The sequence below is a fragment of the Carassius carassius genome, chromosome 50 (genome assembly GCF_963082965.1).
Source record: "Carassius carassius chromosome 50, fCarCar2.1, whole genome shotgun sequence".
NCBI lineage: Eukaryota > Metazoa > Chordata > Actinopteri > Cypriniformes > Cyprinidae > Carassius > Carassius carassius.
The window spans coordinates 12,499,226-12,520,697 of record NC_081804.1 but is presented as its reverse complement, the minus strand read 5'-3'; the positions used below and the strand labels follow the sequence as shown (position 1 = coordinate 12,520,697).

Here is a 21,472-nt window from a genome sequence, read left to right as displayed (position 1 = left end):
TATTAGTGTTTAATGGATTAATTTAATGGATAAACTGCAAGTCAGTACTTACTCACAGCATTATGAGTATTACTAGTATTGGGGATTTCAAGCAGTATCTCCTTTTACATGTGTAATGTATTATGTGTTACATGTTTTAACTTCTAACCAGAACATTTAAAAAGTACCATAAGTGCTACAATAATGATTGAAAACAAAAGACACTGGAAAACAAGAAAGTCACACTTCAAACTTTATTTTACATTAGTAATTCTGACAAATTTAAAAGATAAAAAAATTTACAAATAGAAATAAAACTTTGGAAAAATTAAATAGTAATGTGAAAATGTATTTTAGAACCTGACCAATAACAGGCTGCAGCCCAGCCTAGCCAAAAAAAAAAAAAAAAACCTGACTGCAGTAATTCCAATGGTATATAAAGTACAGTAGTCATCATTTGACGTGGATCAAAAGTGCAGAGTTGACTTTGTAAGAAGATTCTAGGACCACTTACATTACAGATTTTGATCCACTACAAATGTTGACTACTATATATAGTCTTGTCTCGCTGTTCTTGTCCACGCTGCAGGACGACTCAGTTAGCATCTTCCATGTCTCTCAATGCATCAAGGAAGTCACTATCCCTTTTTCTCTTGCCTAAAGCGGAAGGAAAATAGTCAACATTTGGTAATAAACACACAAGTCCACCCTGACACAAAAGGAATCATCAAAAGTTATTCAATGGATTTCTTTTGGAAAAATCTTCATTTTAAACCATTTGTGTTGGCCCATCATGTGCCATATTTTAATGTTTGATCATGGGCAATGTTAGTTTTAAATATAAAATAAACACAATGTCACAAAACCATTAACATTTCCAATAGGTCAGTTTTGAAGTAAAGTTATACTTTTGGACAAAGGACAAACGTGGGTAATACCTTGGCGTGTGTGTGATTCAGCGGGAAACATTGGACGAGGGTTCCTGGTGATTGCAGGGGAAAACACGCTGGCCTCTGTTGCCTGCAATTCATTCGGCCCACTCGATTCGTCTGGAAAAACATGGTGTGAAAAAGTTAGATTGTTTTATCACTACAACGAGTTTAAGACGATATCATTTAGACGTGATATATACATATATTTATTTACCTTCAACCCACTGTTCATCGGATTCCGGCATGGCTTCGAACAATGCAGTAGCGGAGTCTTTTGTCACCGCTGCACCAGAGAAGGATGGTCTGTGTCCTAGTAACATGTCCAGGCGGTCAAACCACTTGTTGGTATGCTGATCGGATCCACTTCTATTGTTGTGATCCTTTATTTTCTTGCTTTAGTTTTTTGAGCTTCTCTCGGTATTGTTTACCAGTGTGCACTATCCCAAGCTCGTATAGCCGACTCGACATTTTCAAGTACACCTTTTCATTGCGGGTCGCCGTTTCCAGTTCCCCCTGGATGTCCTCTTCTGCAAATACGCTTAATAAAGCCTGCACCTCCTCATCGGTCCAACGATCGTATTTTTTATCAGACTCCATTGTTGAATGTTCGCACCGCAACAAATGTTTGAAAATGGCGGATGGAACTTACTGCTGCCTGGAGTTGACCAATCAAATGCGGCGTGATTCCGACCAATCAGCGTGTTCAGCGCCTAGTCCCACCCCCGAAAGTTCCTGAACTTTGAAAAAGTACCACCTCGCCAGCAGGGACTTTTTTGGGTGAGATTTTTACACGGAACTTTATTTAGTTCTTGGTTCCTGCGGTGGAAACACACCAAGTACCAGCCCAAAGTCCCTAGTTCCGGGGTAAAGTTCCTGCGGTGCAAACGCGGCTATAGTGTAAAATCTGATGAAATGGCACTCAGCACGCATATATAACATACGTACGTATGGGTGGTGCTAAGCGCTATTGGCCAATAAATTGGCGTGATGGTATAAGAGCTTCAGACATTCATCACACCACAGGTGTTCCCAAAGCGATGACGTCATCGCAGCATCTCATTCCCTATTCAGGGAACCAAGGTTACATACGTAACCGAGATGATTTATAGATCAGTGGTCTGGCTGCAGACCATGAGCGAGTGGAGCTCCACTCTCGAACCGGAAATACGTCACCTCCACTTGAAAACATCAAGATGGCGTCGCGGTGAGTTCTTCAAACTTAAACTCAGGTAATTTTATCTCAGCATTGCTAAAATGGTGAACGGATGCTGTTGTAACGTGCAGTGTAAGCAAAACGCACAGGGCTTGAATGAAATTTCTCACAAAAGGATTAATAAACACTGAAGTGAGGTTTAACCTTTAAATACTTACATTTATGAATATAGTATTTGCACAAATAAATTAAGTTATTTATCAACAAGTCTAGGATCTTATCCTTCAACATTGTCCAACAATACTCCAACCCTAATTGAAATCACAGTCAAAGGTTGTATTAATGTATGTTTGGAATGAAGCCAGTTTTCAAAGTTCACATTGAAAAACATATGTTCTACTGTTTCGATATCTTTCTCACAGAATCCACATGAATGGTTCTCCCAATTAAATCTTTCATGTAGGAAGTTATTAGATGGATAAATGTCATTTTGAATTTTAAATGTCACTTCTTTTGCTTTAAGAAGACCTGGATAAGTAAAATAAAGCTTCCTTATTTTCTTTGCCTATTCTTCACTTAATTCTTGAAGAACATTCTTTCTTTTCAGTTGACTGGGAAAGTACTGTTTGGATAATACATTTCTGATGTTGCATGGCGGCTAGCATACGTGTAACTTAGGTTTTGGGGGCTTGTGTTAAAATGACGTGAATAATAAAAGGTCACGATCATTTTGTATGTGCATGCGACTAGCGTTAGTTGTATAACGTTAAAAAGTCATAAGAGGAGGTTGTTTTCATATTGAATTTTTCATTCACTTGCCGGGATAGGAGCAGAACCTGTTTTACCAAGTGCGACATCTTTGTTGTCCCTGGAACAACATTGTGATTAACCAATCAGATTTGAAGAACCAGTTTATAGATTTTGTGAAGTTTACGCTTAAAATCACTGTTTGGTGCTTGAGCATCAGTGTCATTCATCTATCATTTCCTATGATTTTAGGGATTACTCATGGTTAAGGTTAGGTTAAGGTGTAGGGATATGGTCAAGAATATATTTTTGGAGTAAAATGTTGTTCCAGGGTCAACAAAATATGTTGACCTAGAAACACATCTTACTCAGCAAAATCAGGACGTGCGGGATAGGATTAGCATGGAAGATGCAGCACTCTTTACATTTGAAATGTGTGTTGCCACTCTAAAAAGTCTTTTTACATGTGACATTAACATGTACATATATATAATGTCTATTTTGTTGTTCTATTATTATATTGTTTGACTTTAGTTTCAGATCAAATGTATATCAAGTGTTATCCATCCTCATAACACCTCCACAAATAGAGTACTTCTGCAGAGGCAGTTAAACTCTGGATGCTGAGCACCATCACCTTGTCTGCTTTGGGACTGTCAAAGGTGAATGATGCAGTACTTTTCTGTGTTGATTTTACATAACGTCAGTACACAGACATAGTTTTGTTCCAGGTTTGCTGTGCTCATGTCTTCTTTGTGTCCCCAGCCCAGCAGATGCATCAGAACAACAAAGCACAACTTTTGTGGCGCAGGCACCTTCAGCAACAAGTAAATTGCTTTAACATTAATGACAATGCAATGTCAGTCATGTAATTAAACTTGACCCATGTGATGTAATTGTTCATGCCAGAGATTTCACAAAATTATCAGTCAGGAGTATTTTCAACAGGAGGCACACTTCAGCTGGGTTGATAGTGACTTCAATAAGTGTGGTTGCCCTCTCTTGTTTTTGTGGGTATAACAATTAGGCTAAGTAATCTCACTCTCTTCCATTTCCATTTCCAATTTCTTCCATTTCTTCCATTTTTTTTTTGATACTGAACAGGTGCAGTGAATATATTTAAAGAGACACTATCAAAAGTACAGAAAGCCGTACAGCATCTTTAGGGGCAGTCGTCCTACAGCGCAGCCAGCTTCACAAATACTGTGGGTCTGGTCACCAGGGAAATGGACAAGAGGGAATGCCTTTGGGGTTTTACTCCTCAGATGACCACCCTGGCTTCTGTAGCTGGGATTGCTTGACAGACGATGGAAGTCTTGATGAGTAAAGTGTGTGTGTGCGTGCGCACGCATTGTGTTTTTACTGTAACAATTACGGTCACTTGCAGTACATTTGTTTTCAATATAGTGTAAGATGTGTTTTTTTTATTATTATTACTCAGAAACGATTAAAACTGTTCAATTGTGGAAATTATTCTTCATTATTTTACCGTGGTTTATTTGTATATGTTGTTATTTTGCTTAAAATACAAAATTCAACACACCAAATTCTGATTGAGGTATTTTAATAATGTATTTAATATTTCATTTATTGTTCACTGCTAAATGGCACAAACATAAGGTTAACTTTCTTAAACGTATGGAATGTTACATTGGCAGTTGTACATTGGTAAACCAAACATGAACAAAAGGCAGAAGCCCTCAAAATATGGATTATTTTGATGTCTGTAGTGCAAATTGCTGGGGGGTGGGACTAAAAAAAGAAGACTTTTTTCGCCGTCGTGTCATTAGCCTTGAAAGATTTGTTTATTATTTTTTTTCTTATTACTACTTACTACTTATTACTCACTACAAAGAGGTGACATAACTTGCAAAAAACCTTTTATATATGTACAGTACAGACCAAAAGTTTGGAAACATTACTATTTTTAATGTTTTTGAAAGAAGTTTCTTCTGCTCATCAAGCCTGCATTTATTTGATCAAAAATACAGAAAAAACAGTAATATTGTGAAATATTATTACAACTTAAAATAATAGTTTTCTATTTGAATATACTTAAAAAAATATATATATATATTCCTGTGATGCAAAGCTGAATTTTCAGCATCATTACTCCAGCCTTCAGTGTCACATGTAACATCCAGTCTATCACATGATCATTTAGAAATCATTCTAATATTCTGATTTATTATGAGTGTTGGAAACATTTCTGTTGTCTAATATATTTGATGAATAAAAGGTTAAAAAGACCCCAAATTACTGACCAGTAGTGTATATTGTTATTACAAAATATTTATATTTTAAAAACATAGCTTCTTTTTTTTTTTTTTTTTACTTTTTATTCATCAAAGTATCCTAAAAAAGTATCACATGTTCTGAAAAAATATTAAGCAGCAGAACTTTTTCCAACTTTGATAATGAATCATCATATTAGAATGATTTCTGAAGGATCATGTGATAATGATCCTAAAAATTCAGATTTGCATCACAGAAATAAATGATAATTTAAAGTATAATAAATTTAAAAACAATTATTTTAAATTGTAATAATATATCACAATATTACATTTTTTTCTGTATTTTTGATCAAATAAATGCAGGCTTGATGAGCAGAAGAAACTTCTTTCAAAAACATTAAAAATAGTAATGTTTCCAAACTTTTGGTCTGTACTGTATATAACAATTAATAATACAAGACAAAAGTTTTAACAAAATAAATTAAAAGATGAACTGTTTTAAAAGTTTGTCCGGACCAACATGGCGGCCATGTCGCTAGTGGAGGTGACGTATTTCCGCTTTTGAGTGGAGCTCCACTCGCCCTTATGTCTGCAGCCAGACCCTCTTGACTTTTTGAGGGGCATTTTTATTTACCCGAAACTTTATTTAGTTCCTGGTTCCTGTGGTGGAAACACACCGAGTACCAGCCCAAAGTCCCTAGTTCCTTGGTAAAGTTCCTGCGATGGAAACGCGGCTTTTGTGTGAACACATACAGGCAATATCTGCTTCATAATCTGACATAAAGAAAAGTTATCTGTGGGCAAGTCTCCCTTGCCTTGTGATGGCTTGGAAATCCCACGGGAATTAGATTTATGTGTTTAGATTGAAATTTCACTGTGAAAAAAGTTGCACACTGGTATTCAATCTTGCCACAAAACCAGTATTACCAGTAACACCAGGACTGGGGATTTAAAAGCTTTCTCTTTAGAATTTGCAATCCTGGTGTCACGCAAGAAAAGATCATTGTCTTTGTGCTTAAATCTTTACACCTTTCACTAAAACTGAAATGAATGCTTTACAGATGGATTCTTTTTTATTTTTAACGAAGAGCACAACAACAATAAAACAGTACAATGACAAACTAGCTTATTTTTTTAACAAAAATATTTATAAAGATTTTGTTTACAATGTTTAGCAAACTCTATGGAACCAAATAAATAAAAAACTAAATGTCTTACACAATGTAGCGTAATGTCTGGTAAACAGCAAAAGTCGACAGGCTTCTCAAAATGAAAACAAAATCAATTTAAAACTACATTGGCTAATGGTGACAGTGCTAGCATTTCTCATGGATCCTCTGCCATTGTGTCACCTGTATCGGTAACACAGAGTTGGCCTACTGCAGCAAACCTAGTTCAGACGTAGCCAGGTGTCGAGATATCAGATATATATCTGATTTGAAACCACATTTGGAAGTGGCCCAGAACGGATGGAAGAAAACTGATCCTGTGTGGATGTTTGTGTTTACATGTGTGCAACAATATCCAATCTGTCAATTGTGAGTCATTTTTTATTTCTTTTTTTGCCAGTGTAAGCATAGCCATATATTCAGCAAAATTCTAAAATGTCAGATAAATGCAGTGTTTAAGAATAAACATATCCAGAAAATATTACTTTTCGGAAGTAAATTAGTGCACACAATATAATTGTGTGTTTTGTGACTGTAATACTGTTCAGTGTCAAGCAAACAAATTTTAAGTACGAAATAAACAAAAAAGTGAATGGCAGCCCCTCATTGATGACTGCTGAGCAAACATAAACAAACAGGGACTTGCAGAGAGTAATATCTTTCATTTTAGCCATTTCACATGTTTTTTTTTTTTTAAACAAACAAGACAGTGTTTTTAACAGACAGTGGCTACATAGTTTTCAATCAATTTATGAATCAGACTTGGAATACAAGTCTCACTTTACATTGTCCAATTAAATCTGAGCTAGTTTAAAGGGTTAGTTCACCTAAAAATGAAAAATATGTCATTAATGAATCGCCCTCATGCACTGTTGGGAACGTTACATAAAAAAAGTAATTAGTTATAGTTACTCACTACTTGTTCCAAAAAGTAACTGAGTTAGTAACTGAATTACTCTATAATAAAAGTAACTCGTTACCAGGGAAAGTAACTATTTGCGTTACTGTAAAAAAGAAAAAAGTTGCTATAGGTCAAAGAATTTTTTTTCTTATCTTTGTAAGAAAAGTGTTTTTGGCCACTAGCTTTGTAGATGCATGTGTCACACATTACATGCACGTTCTTGCCTTTGACCACAATGAATTTGAAGTAGTGCTTATATCTCCACCTTGAAAATGCCAACTTTTCATCGGATTGCACCTGACTCGCCATCTCTGCTGCAGCTGCGAATCTCTGTTTAGCTGTTGCGTGTGTGTGTGTGTTTGGTGCTGCTGTCGCGTGTGCCAGCATGTGTGTAAAAACACTAGCTCTGAATGGCTACCATGAAACACATGAATCTGGCTTAGACAATCATAATCGTTTATCTCGTTATCAATTAACCCACCTCCTCACTCGCTGTGTGAGCCAGGGGTGCGTTCGGATTACATAGTTTATCAAATCAATGCATAGTAACGCACCGCATTTAACGTCCAGTAATGTTAACGCCGTTGTAACGACGGGAAAAGTAATTCGTTAGATTACCCAGTTACTGAAAAAATAACGACGTTACCTAACTTTAGATTTAGTCTGAGAGCTTTCTGACCCTCCATTGAAAATGTATGTATGGGATACTGCATGTCCAGAAAGGTAAAAATGTCTTTTGTGAGTGCATAACGCTGCTGACGTGTTTTCTGGTGCGCCCAATAACAAAGGTAACACACAGCGTCACTGCAGTGTTGTGAACGCGCTCACAACAGACCCGGAAGAGAAGACAATGCTGAATAAAGTTGTAATTTTTGTTAATTTTGGACCAAAATGTATTTTTCGATGCTTCAACAAATTCTAACTGACCCTCTGATGTCACATGGACTACTTTGATAATGTTTTTCTTACCTTTCTGGACATGGACAGTATATCGTACATACATTTTCAATAGAGGGTCAGAAAGCTCTCGGACTAAATCTAAAATATCTTAAACTGTGTTCTGAAGATGAACGGAGGTCTTTATGGGTTTGGTTCATTAATGACATAATTTTCATTTTTGGGTGAACTATAAGGGTTTTAAGACAGACAATCTATAGTAAAGCAATGGCAATGATGTCTCAGACTGACAGATATAATTAAACAGTTATGTTCCTTTTTTTTAAAGTTATTTTTCCAAGTTTTGAGTTATTTTTTTCCCAATCCATCTAAAAACTAAACTACTTTTATGGTTATTTTTTCTCATTTTGTGACATTCAGCTAAACATCTTCAAGAAAGGAAGTAATTTGTACTGGGTTGGAATGACATGATAACTAAATGATGATTAAAACTGTAGATAGCCTATATGTCAATTTAATTCTTACTCTGTACATGCTGTACTAGTACAAATTAAGATGACAAAGTAATTCAGGAAATATGTATCTCTGCAAAAGAACCCAGAACTGTCTGTGACATTTATGGTGAAACTTGCATGACAGGTGAGACAGGTCTGGGCCCTGGCCCTTGAACAGTGTTTACAGGGCTTTTCATAGGGTTCACCAACACCACTGAAAGGGACATGCTGGATTACATGTATTAATCATTTTTGACAGTTCCAGTGCACTGTTGCTATATTTGTTCAATTGAAAGGCTTTGTGTACACATGTAGCACCCCATATACCTTCTTTTATAAAGGTTTAGTATGGAGCAGCACCAGGTTCAATAAACTAGTGCATAAGGGATGTTGTATTAAAGGTATATTTCATCCAAAAATGAAAATGTGATGTTTATCTGCTTACCCCCAGGGCATTTCAGGATATAGTTTTTTTTTCTTCAGTAGAACACAAACCAAGATTTTTAGCTCAAACCGTTGCAGTCTATCACTTTTATAATGTAAGTGGATGGGAATCACGGCTAAAACAAAAAATAAATAAATTAAACTCTATAGCTTGTGTCGATACATTAATGTGTAGACACAAAACGATCGGTTTGTGCAAGAAACTGAAAAGTATTTATGTCATCTTTTACCTCTGATTCACGCAATGTTCAAACTGTTAGAACTCTCCTGAGTGCGTTATCCATAGACAGTAAAAGAAATGGACACAGCGACACTTCCTGGTGGTCGAGCGTACTGCGCAGACTCAAACTGAGCTTGATGACGTAAATATCACGTGAGCAACCTGTCTGACAATTGTAAGTCTTCTAATCGCTGTGCCAAGAGAAATCTGAATCACCCACCGAATCTTGCAGACGTTGTTGATTAATTTTGTCCCGTTGCTTTTATGGACTCTCTATGGGCTTCTCCCTTGACTTCATGCCTCCACGTCCCCCCCGATAGCCTCATAGACAGTAAAAGATTGCGAGCTTCCTGTCCATACGGTAATTTCTCTACTGTGCGACAGAGAATTGTAGGTTATGACGCAATCGTTAGCCTATTTTTACAAAAACTGCTTCTACGGGGCCACAACGTAAGATACAAGGTAATGGGGCCTTTTATACATTTTCATGTTTCTTTAGAAATAATGAATGGACAAATTTAGTCTTTAAACGCCTCAGATGTAAAGTTATTCGCTGTCAAAGTGATGCCAAAATGAATGGGAGTCAATGGAATGCTAACAGCAGGTGGGGGTCCGCTAGCCAATGGCGGCGCCCAGGGATGCTTCAATAAAATATGAAACCCTGCTCCCCTGGCGTTCTCAAGCAGTTGCGTGAGCAGTTTTCTTCTTCTTGCTTTATGGTGGATCTGAGACTTATAAGTGCATTACTGCCACTTAGTGTTGTCAAAAGACCCGGTTCTTCAGTACCAGGTCAGTACTAAAAAAATTAAAAACGTTACAGTGGCATGTTTTTTTTACAACAGAGACTTTCTCTTAAAGCTGAGCGCCTACGCGGGCTAAAAAGAAAAGCATACGAGTTGCAAGCAAACTCTTGTTACCTGCATGAATACAGGAAAGCCTGTATCTTAGCCTTCTCTGAAACTTGGCTTAATGATACTGTGCCAGACTTCGAAGTTTGTACTGAAGGATTTAGTTTAGTACGTTTGGATCGATGCAGCATGGCTTCAGGCAAGGAACACAGAGGGGGCGTGTGCATCATGATCAACGACAGATGGTGCAAAACATCTGTGGTAAGAAAAAAGATTTGCACTAAAGATATTGAACTTTTATCAGTTTCTATGCGCCCCTCGTATCTTCCCCGTGAATTCACATAAATGTTTCTGACTGTTGTCTATTGTGAGCCGTGTCCCGGGCACCTATCAGCGTCGCCCTGGCAATGGAGGAGATCCACCTGCACACAATCACTGCGGGCTGATCGGTCCCAGCTGAAGACGCTCAAAGGGCGACTACAAAAGCTGCACCTGAGAAGACACGGGTGAGAAAGCTCTCCAGAAGTTCGCCAGCTAATGTTGTGTCTCTTATCTCTCCAGAAAGCGAGTGACCGACCAGCCCGCCACCTGAGCACCGGACACCGATTCTCCTTGCACTCAGCCGGCCGGCAAACAGGATCACGCAGCACCGAGGACGAGCACCGGACACTACTTGCACCTTCACGTTCACAACCACTAATAAACACACCCTCCGGGGCTTTAACCCTTCATCACAGCCTGCCGTGTGATTCTTCAACCCGCGACACTGGTGGAGAATGCGGGCAAATCGCTGAAGAATCACCGGCATCACCACTCCAGCTACTCACCGGTTTGTTTGTATTTTTTTCCCCTTCTCTGTGTGTCGTCAGGCGGTGACTCCCCCCCCCCCCAGCCATGGAGGAACTCCTTAAACACCTGACGGAGATCAGTATTCGACAGCAGCAAATTGTGGAACATATGGCCACTCGGCAGGGAGAGACGGAGCGTGAAGTCGCCGCTCTCCGCTTCGCGGCTGCCCAGCGGGTGCCGCTGCCGGATCCTCGCGCTCAAGCCACCCAGCTCCTGCCGAAGATGACCGTCCACGACGACGCGGAAAATTACCTGGGCATGTTCGAGTCCGTAGCCACTCGGGAGGATTGGCCCCACGAAAGTTGGGCATGGATACTGGCCCCATTGCTGACAGGGGAACCCCAGCAGGCCTATTTCTCCATGTCAGCGAGCCAAAGAGAATCGTACGACGAACTACGGAAGGAAATCCTGGCCCGTGTAGGGCTGTCTCCCATCGCTGCGGTCCAATTATTCCAGACATGGGAGTATAACAGCCGGTTGCCAGCCCGTGCCCAAGCCGCCGAACTCAACCGCCTCGCCCATCACTGGTTGCTCACCGGGAACCCCAGCGCTGCCCAAGTGGCCGAACGCGTCGTCGTGGACCGGTATCTGCATGCCCTACCACGCCCCCTTCGACAGGCAGCCGGAATGAGGAACCCGGGGACCGTAGGAGATCTCGTCGAGGCAGTTGAGCTAGCGGAGGCGACGTTGCGACGAGAGGCTGGGGAGCGAGGCACCCCCTTCATGTCCCGGACGATGGCTGACCTCTGCCACCTCCTTAAGGTCAAACAGCTCCGGACCACCGTCTACCACCCTCAGACCGATGGGATGGTCGAGAGGTTCAATCAGACGTTGAAGCAGATGCTCCGTCGCGTGGCCGCGGACGACCGACGGGATTGGGACCAAATGCTGCCGTACGTCCTCTTCAGCATCCGGGAAGTCCCCCAGGCCTCCACAGGATTCACACCTTTCGAACTGCTGTTTGGGCAGCAGCCCCGTGGCCTGCTCGATGTCGCCAAAGAGGCCTGGGAGCAGCAGCCGACCGCCCATCGGACCACGACCGAGCACTTGAGGGAAATGATGGAAAGGATCGACCGCGTCATGCCCCTCGTCTGGGAACACCTGACAGCAGCCCAGGAAGCCCAACGTAGACGGTACGATCGGGCGGCCCAACCACGGGAGTTATCCTGAGGTCCTGGTCCAGCTACATGCCCTAGGTTCCCACTACATCTCTCTACATCCTAAGATCAAGTGGTGAACCTGCAAGCGCTGCCCCTGGAGGAGGCAGACCCATCCCTGGCTTTGCTCTGTCCCATCTGAGAATTGAGATGCTATGTAGACCAGACACAAAGCTTCAGGACCTAAGACCAGCCTTTGTCTGTTATGGACGCTGGCAGAAGGGGAATGCCGTCTCTAAGCAGAGGATGGCCCACTGGATTGTGGATGCCATAACCCTGACTTATCAGGCACAGGGTGTGCCCTGCCCATTCAGGTTGCGTGCTCACTCAACTAGAAGTGTTGCATCCTCCTGGGCACTGGCTCGTGGTCTCTCGCTGACAGATATTTGTAGAGCTGTGGGTTGGGCGACCCCTAACACGTTTGCTAAGTACGATAGCCTTCATGTAGAATATATCCTCCTGTGTTCTCACCTCAAACTGGTAGTGGCACTGAGAGGCCCCGCTTAGTGTCGGCTTGCTAAAACTGCTCCGGAGTGTCCGTACTGTAGACCCTCTTCAGATCCTCCATCACCCTAGGCAGCTGGATGTGGCGGAATGTCCGGCGACAGGCACTCATGATGAATCCGTGAGAACCATGGAAGGCTGGGTTCCATATTGAGACCTAAGCGGCAGTCGTATGTGTATAGTCCACAATATAGCCTTAGAGCCCGTCTTTCCCCGGCAGACTTCTACCTTCGCAAGAGGCTTTTAATCACGTCAAATTTCTCCATATACACCTAAACGGGTGCTATATGTGTATTTGCTCCCAATAACTACTTCGGGAAAGATGGGGCTTCCGCAGCATCCCTGTTCCAAATGGAACAGGTACGTTTTCTCAGTGTTATCCAGTCTCACCCAGTGATGTAATGCTTTGATAATGGTGAGTGGAACTACTTGTTCCAAGCCCCGGCCTACACCTAATAGGGGCGCAGGTGGCTCGCTCAGGGCAATGGAAGGGGCAACACTCGTGGCACTTTGGTAAATATCCCAATTTCACCGTTCATATATAGATATATAGATATAGACCACTCTATATATAGATGACGAAATGATATACAGCTATACACCAGGATTTTTAAAATGTAGCATACAAAAGTAGCCTAACCTACTTATGTTGGTTACAACTAGACGGTAAAAGCTATTCTCTGCTCTTCAAACACACACACACACACACACACACACACACACACACACACACACACACACACACACACACACACACACACACACACACACACAAACATAAGCCTTTAAAGACATAGTGTTTTAGTGAAGAAAACCCTGTACTTATTCGAACGTCAGTTATTTATTATTTACCCTTGCATTGCGAACAAGCCGAGATCTGTCTCCACGCTGTGTGCACTGCATGGCGCTTTGTTCCGAATGGAGGAGGGGTGAAGTTACGAGGTTTCACTGACAGTTTGAGGATCCATAGTGTTACAAAGTTTTGAATGTTGAACCCTCAAAAAGACATAAGGACACTTGAATTGTGTGGTATCTAATGCCAAGTTATCTAAATAACTGTAAGATTATTTGGCCCTCATTGATGATCCTGATATCCCCTGGTCTATCATGGGCATTGTCTCCTCAATGGATCTTGGGATGAGGGCTTCATTTGCAGCCTGGATAATGCACAGTTAAAAAATTAGTTTAGATTAGATTTTTAAAAAATTCAATAATTTTGTAACGTTTGTATCCTAAAAAATGAACACTTAAATATAATAAAGAATTGTAGGCTAAGAAATCCAATAGTGTCTTCCTACAACAAACTGTAAAATTATATAGCACACATGTTTAGGTAACTCCAATCTAACTGCAACTGCTACTGTGCACTCTTAATACACGGACACATGAAACTATACTGTAATCTGTATGTTTAGTTGATCTGTTTAAATCACATTTGTTGGAACGATTTTGCAAATGTTAATATTAATCTATTTTTCTCTCTCCCTCTCCATTGAATGTGTCCATGTTTGTTCTCGCATTTGCATATCGCGGGACTACTTAGTTTCAGTTTGCTAAATAGTAAGGTATGGCCAGCTGACTTCAATAACAGGTACTCAGGCAAATATAAAAGTAGTTTGTTTCACCGCATCAGCGGTCGCAGCAGCCCTCGTGTGAAGCCTCCTTGTGTGAAGCCTTCACGTGTGAAGATGAGTGTAAAGACCATTCACTCTACCTGCGGGACTCCATCAAGCAAGGAGACAGACAATGCACATGAGTATTGCTTTTCTCCCCTATCTTTTCTTTTTGTATAGCTTGTTCTCAAATACTTATTTAGGTCACTTGTACTGACTATGTGCTTTCAGATCTCTACTATTACTAACACTTGGAGACCACGCACTGTACGTCGAAGCCATCCTATCCCAAAAATCTACGGCCTGTCCCTCTGACCTCTACTACTTTACTCTCTATTCCAGTTGGTCTCTGGAACTGCCAATCTGCTATTAACAAATCAGATTTAATTTCTTCTATTATTACTCATTCCGGTCTCAACCTCATGGCACTAACTGAGACTTGAATCAAACCTGAAGACACTGCCAGTCCCGCAGCCCTCTCCATTAATTTCACTTGTTCCCACACCCCTCGTAACCAGCGGAGAAACAGAAAAATCAGGGCTGGGCGGACCCAGCGGAGAAACAGAAAATTCAGAGCTGGGCGGAACCAGCGGAGAAACAGAAAATTCATGGCTGGGCGGAACCAGCGGAGAAACAGAAAACTAATGGCTGGGCAGAACCAGCGGAAATGGAGCATAGGAACTGACTGGAGGAGGTAGGAGTGGCAGACTGAGAGGGTATACAGGGGGACCAGGGCTGGACGGAACCAGCGGAGAAACAGGAAAATTAGGGTATACCTCCATAGACCAGTCTATAAGATCCAGAAGTTGCTCCATATTTTCTGAGACCGGATACAGCTCACCCTAAGTCGCAGGAGTGTGGGCAGGGCTTTCCTCCACGCCCTTGATCTCCACGAGGACTTCCACGATGCACGGTGTTGCCGGCTCACACACCTGGTCAGTCGCGCTCTTGAGATCCTGCTCCTTGTCACTGGATGGCTCGGGCTCTGCGGCTGCGGTGGGCTCTGGCTCCGTGTGGCGGGATGGTGGCTGGCTGGTCTCTGGGTTGGGAGTGGGACTTCCATGGGGCAGACTGTGAGAGGTGACCCATTTCTCGCCAGAGTCCACTCCACGAATGTGGCGAATTCCTCCCGAGGACCATCTTCGGGCGACAACGCTCTGCACCTGGAGTTCAGGCTGGCGTGATAGAAGGAGCAGAGCGCGTGGTCCGGGTAGCTGGTGGCATTAGCTAGCAGTAGAAACCGTCTGGTATGGTCCTCGAGAGAACGTCCTTCCTGCTCCAGCAGGAGGAGGAGGAATTCGGGGCTATAGAGGGGATCCATTGACACACTACGGAAAGAAAAAGACTGAAAAAAAACGGAAAACAAAACGGAGGCAAAACACGCAGTTTTTAAACTTTTTAGGTCGGGTCTTCTGTTACAGTTTACACTGCCGGAAGGAACACGGAGCCGAGGATACACGAAATAAGGCTTTTATTATATCCAACACATGGAGCACAGAGGTAGACACACGTAAGTGGATAGTAGACCCGACAAAACAGAACTGAAAGGACAAGGCTTATGTACAAGGGATAATTGGGGAAACACAGGTGGATGGCATGACTAAATTAACAGGGACATGGAACACATGGGGAATAGAATAGACACACCTGGGAACTAATCAAACCAAATACGGAAGACAGAAACTGGGTCACAGGGGCAAAAACACACTAAATGAGTCCAGGTATGTAACAATATGTTGGCTATGAAACACAGTAGGCGTTAATTGCATGCATTTATGGTGTAATTACTAAATTTTTGTGTCTATGCATGTTCATATTTACTGGAAACCATGACCTGTTACTTTAATTCAGCACATGCAGCGCAGCAAAAAACTCCTCGCGAGTATTGAAGCAGATCTCTATTCCAGCCCAAGAACCCACCACAATCATTGCTCAAACGTGAACAAACAATGCACTACTCGAGTTTGTCAATGCAGAGAGTATTTGTCATTCATTCCATGTATGGTCTAAAACACAATCACCCTTTATATTTGCCGTAGAACAGCAAATGAGTACATTTTGTCATCTTTGCAGGAATGTTGTACGAAGACTGTACAAATGTAACATATCTTCAGCAACACTTGTGAAAGTGATTAGCACATATTGCAGGCACATACTGGTATAAACATAGATATCTTTTGGTACATTATGTGTCACATTCATTCTTAGTCATTGTTTTTAAAAACCTCCTTTTTCATAGGCCACACTACAACAATTTTCAAACATTCAAGCTGTTTATTACAGCAAATTTACTGTTTTACCGGCTGTTTTGAAGGAAGATCGACGTTCGCGACGAAAAATATGTGCAAACTGTAATGAAGCAGAGATCAGTTGGTTCCTCACTTTCCGCGCTGATGCCGAGATCGTTCGCTTGCTTCAGTGAAAGTATAACGTGCCTAACGTTTTCGACTCGTACATTACACGTCACGCCCTAATGTCACGTGTCGTTACGGGACCTTTACGGATTGTGTGTGAAAGCGCGCCGGGTAATCACTGGCAGTGTGAAAGTGCAAAATCTAGCGACCCGGGAACAATTGCCGGAACACTTTACCCGTGTAATTGCCGGGATGGCAGTGTGAAAGGGGCTTTATAGAGCAGACACGATGTGATTAGAAGCCAAGAAAATAAAATACATAGAGAAATGCGTAATTCTTTCATTAATTTAATAATGACTGAAAAAAATACACAAGTAGCCTATTATTTTTATAGCCTACGCTCCCGATATCAAAAAAAAAAAATTTGTGTAAAATAAAACAAATGGGTGCACTTTCTGCATTTAGTCTCTGTGAATATCTTCCTGAAACGAGTCACTAAAATTAATGAAATTACCTGAGAAATCCAGTATATCTAAAGAAAGCTTGTAGTGTCTATTATTAAATTAAGTAGGTCATGTCGAAAACAAATATTTTCTGATAAAATAATCCAGATGAAACTAATGCGAGGTACAGTTTTTCCCGTCTGAGCTCACCTATAATGTGTCCACGCACATTTCACGCTAAAAGATAATCATCTAAGCAAAACCAGGCTTGAGGTGCATGAACATATAAATATCCACATCACATACATATCCCAAGAAAGATTCAAGTTCATATCGGCTAATTTTCGTTTTTGTGTTGTGAGGAATAATCCTTAAATTGTGATGTTGACGCGGTATGTCGCAGATTATCTCATTCTAATGAGCAGTTTTATTTTTTACTTACATTAGTCTTACTGTGACATAAACTTGTATACATTCAGTTGTTGAAATTTTCCCAAACTATAATGCCAGACTAAAATATGTCGAGTGCAACATTTTGAAACATGATTCATACGAATTGAAATACAACCTTTCATTGCATCTAAATGTTGTAGGTCTGCATTTTAGCTCATATTCTCAAGTGATTTAATGTAGGGCACGCTGATGCGCAAGACATTATTTTTACTTCATCATTTTTAACATTGCATTTTAATTTAAGTGACATAATTTTATTGGCATAAGTAACTATAATCAAATTACATCAATTTAAAATGTTAACACATTACTGCGTTACCAGAAAAAGCAGTAACGTGTTACAACACATTATGCCCACTCTGATTGCTGCTGTATTGAGAATGTATGCAGAGATCAGCCTACGAACTCCTCGTGAGTATTGAAGCAGATCTCTATTCCAGTCCAAGAACCCACCACAATCATTGCTCAAACTTGAACAAACAATGCACTACTCGAGTTTGTCAATGCAGAGAGTATTTGTCATTCATTCAATGTATGGTCTAAAACACAATCACCCTTTATATTTGCCGCAGAACAGCAAATGAGTAAATTTTGTCATCTTTGCAGGAATGTTGTACGAAGACTGTACAAATGTAACATATCTTCAGCAACACTTGTGAAAGTGATTAGCACATATTGCAGGCACATACCGGTATAAACATAGATATCTTTTGGTACATTATGTGTCACATTCATTCTTAGTCATTGTTTTTAAAAACCTCCTTTTTCATAGGCCACACTACAACAATTTTCAAACATTCAAGCTGTTTATTACAGCATATTTACTTTTTTCAGACATATTTTGACACAAGATTCTTCTTCTGTCTGTTAGTGTTTTGACTGCCGTTCTTGTTATCATATTCTGTAGCTCAATTGATAGAGCATTATGCTATCAAGCGTAAGGTTGGGGGATCGATTCCCCGGGATCACATAATACATAAAAATTGATAGCCTGAATGCACTTGAATGCACTGTAAGTCGCTTTGGATAAAATCGTCTGATATATGCGTAAATTTAACCACACACTGTGTATGCTCCATTTTGAAGAAAATCATATCTTGTTTCTGTATTTATAGATACTTTTTTATATGAAATAGTATGCATAACAAATAGAGAGCTTCTCTGAAGGGTACAAATAGTTCATTAATTTTATTTAACAATTTGCAACATCCTAATAACAATATGACCTGCATATGTTTATTATATTATCGTATAGAAACATTAACATTGACATTCATAGAAAGTTTATTATATTATATAAACAAAAAACATATGCATAAATACATCATAAAATAATGTCAGATTTTTGAACTGTTAGTAATGATCGACCATAAATAGCTTTGTACCTTAAAAATGCCTCCATACATTTGATTGCTATATCATCTACTTCTGGATCAAATTTGTTTGCCAAAAGATGGTGTTGCTGCACAATCCATTTCAAGTCTCCAGCTCCATAGACACAAACTGCCCGTCTGTGTGTCCCAGTGCATGGTGGGTAGGGAGCTCCATTGTTTAGATCTCCTTCATGGTAACTCCACTTCACCAGACGAGCAATCGCGTTCATGTCCGATTGTTGGTACTTGATGTTTGGAGGATTGGATCCTGGTACTGAAGGCATCCGCTGTAACGTTGCCCACATGTGCTCATCTGGACTGTAGGTGTCTTTCTCCCATTCCATGAAGTTTTGAATCTCTTTGCTTTTGAAGATGTGCTCCACAAACTCTCTTGAAACCACAAAGTAAGCATTTCCTGAGAACATGGGGCTCTTTATTGGTGGAGGCGACTTCTTGACATCTGTCCTAGTCACAACGTTTGTAACATTGTGATGATACTGCCAGCGCCAATGTTTGCCCTTTACATCCTCGGACTCCAAACTGTTCTTTCCATTCAGGTGTTTTAGAGACTGGACCATTTCTGCATTGGTTTTAATGGGGAAATCCGTACCACAGGTGTTGAGCAGATACTTCCACTGGACAGGTGACTTGAGCAGATCTTGCATGCAGTTGATGTCCGCTTGAACTCGAGACCAGGAGGCATAAATCACACTCTCCAGTTTGCTGGACACAAATACATTGGTCAGGCAGGATGCAATGGCTCTTACTGCTTGTTTAAAGATCTCAGGAGACTTCTTGTCCATGTGAACACAGTAAACATTGTGAGGAGTGTAAATGGCTCTCAGGAGCCTTTCAAACATCTCAATCTTCTCATGGATCACCATGGAGTAAGCAATGGGGAAATCTTTCTCTTTACTGAGAGAAACAGTCAGAAACCCTCTGTCTCTGATGTAGGATGGACAATCCTTGGTTGCGTTGAGATAGAATGACTCTGATAGCTGGGATTTTCTTTTTTTAGAGGCCAGGAGTTTCCTGAAAGCCTCCTTGTCCACTCCATCCATGTCTCCTTGGATAATAGCAGAACAAGCTTGTAGTTCTCCAGCATCTTGCTTTAGTAAGTTATTGAAGACTGACTCTTCCTTATGAGGGCAATTTATCCCTTGTCCTTGATAGTTCAGCACGATGACAAACATGGTTACACTCACAGAAAGGATGGAGATTATTTTCATAAACCTCTGATTGTTTAGTCCCATGTTGAGTTCTTTAAAATTATAGCCTGCCAAAAACAAATACCTGGAGAGGAAACCTGTCAGTAAGGTATGATACAGCCTCTCTTGTTAAAATACCAGAAGAACGTGGCAGGAACTGAAAGAGAGAGAGTCATGAACAGAAGGGAAGGGCTGACCTCTGCCAAAATGCATAATAATTATACACAGTAGAGGTGTGGCTTTTTTCTTTCTAGAGGGTTTGATTTTCTGATGCTACAGTCAGTAAGAGTGTAAAACTGTATACCAAAGAGGTTTTAAAATCAAGAAAAAAAGGGTTAAAACAAAGAGGATTGTAACACATTATGTCATGTATTTACAAACTGAGGATGACCTCTTTGAGCGAGGTTATCCAATCTTTTGGTTACCATATCTGTGGCTTTTCGCACATGAGTTTAATGTAAAGGGATAAATAAAAAAATATACTTACTGACTAAACTATCCCTTTAAAGCTTTGAGACCCAAACTCAATTCCTGGAGGGTCACAGCTCTGCAGAGTTTCACTCCAACCATCTTAAAAATCACACCTGCTTGGACGTTTCTAGTAATCCTGAAAACTTTGATTAGCTGGATCGGGTGTTTGATTAGGATTGGAGCTAAACTGTGCAGAACTGTGGCCCTCCAGGAATTGAGTTTGAGACTAATGCTTTAAAGTATGTGTTGACTTTGTATTGAAGGTTTGAACCTTTTGCCACTCTTTTATGTCACTCTGTTTGCCGTTTATAAGCATTTCTGCATTCTTTTTTAAAAATGTATTTCTACATCAGATATGGGGACACAAAAACTTTAACTAAATTAGGTGATTTACTTATGTGATGCATTATAAACTTGATGTTTAACTTGAGTTTGCAGTTGTGTTGTTCTGTGTCCTACTTTTGTTGTACAAAGATGCTGCCCAAGTTAAGCTTTCAGCCTTGTTTTAAACTGCAAAACTAGAAATAAATACATCAGGCACATTAAAAAGGAACAATGTGAAGCTTACAAAATGAGATGAGTGAGAAAGATTGTGTGTACATTTGTAAAGTCTTGTGTGTCCTTCTAGGAAAACAAATTCATTTCATTCTGTCAGATCTTGAATGCTTTTGTTCTCTTTGTGTCACTCACTGCTGACTCAGAGAAATGTCCACTTGAAAGAAGAGCAAGGAGTGGGAGTGTATTTAAAACTTTAAATGGGGAAGCATAATGGATGAACTGTAACTGTCTTTCTTCAGTAAGGTTTTGTAAACATTTTTCACATTTTCCCTTTATAACTAATAAAATAGTGTTTATATTCACAGCGCTGCTTTGTTTACATGGGTAACCATGGTAACCATTGTATTATGGTTGTTTAGAAGCAAATTAGCTAAACAGATTAATGTGTCCAGACATAACTAAACTATCGGGTACCAACGTATGTGATGAGGCTTCCATAACGGATGCAGACAAAATGTAGGTGCATCA

At 40.5% G+C, this 21,472-nt stretch overlaps 1 protein-coding gene across 1 annotated transcript; it reads right to left on the bottom strand.

The window, feature by feature from the left end:
- Nucleotides 1–18,643: 18,643 nt before the first annotated feature.
- On the bottom strand, nucleotides 18,644–20,054 carry LOC132133396 (beta-1,3-galactosyl-O-glycosyl-glycoprotein beta-1,6-N-acetylglucosaminyltransferase 3-like). The gene has a single exon (XM_059546191.1). The coding sequence runs from the start codon at nucleotides 20,018–20,020 to the stop codon at nucleotides 18,719–18,721; it is 1,302 nt and encodes a 433-aa protein (XP_059402174.1). The 5' UTR covers nucleotides 20,021–20,054; the 3' UTR covers nucleotides 18,644–18,718.
- Nucleotides 20,055–21,472: the final 1,418 nt, after the last annotated feature.

Excerpts from the sequence above, each read along its gene's own strand:
- LOC132133396 (XM_059546191.1), bottom strand. The coding sequence starts at position 20,020 with ATGGGACTAAACAATCAGAGGTTTATGAAAATAATCTCCATCCTTTCT.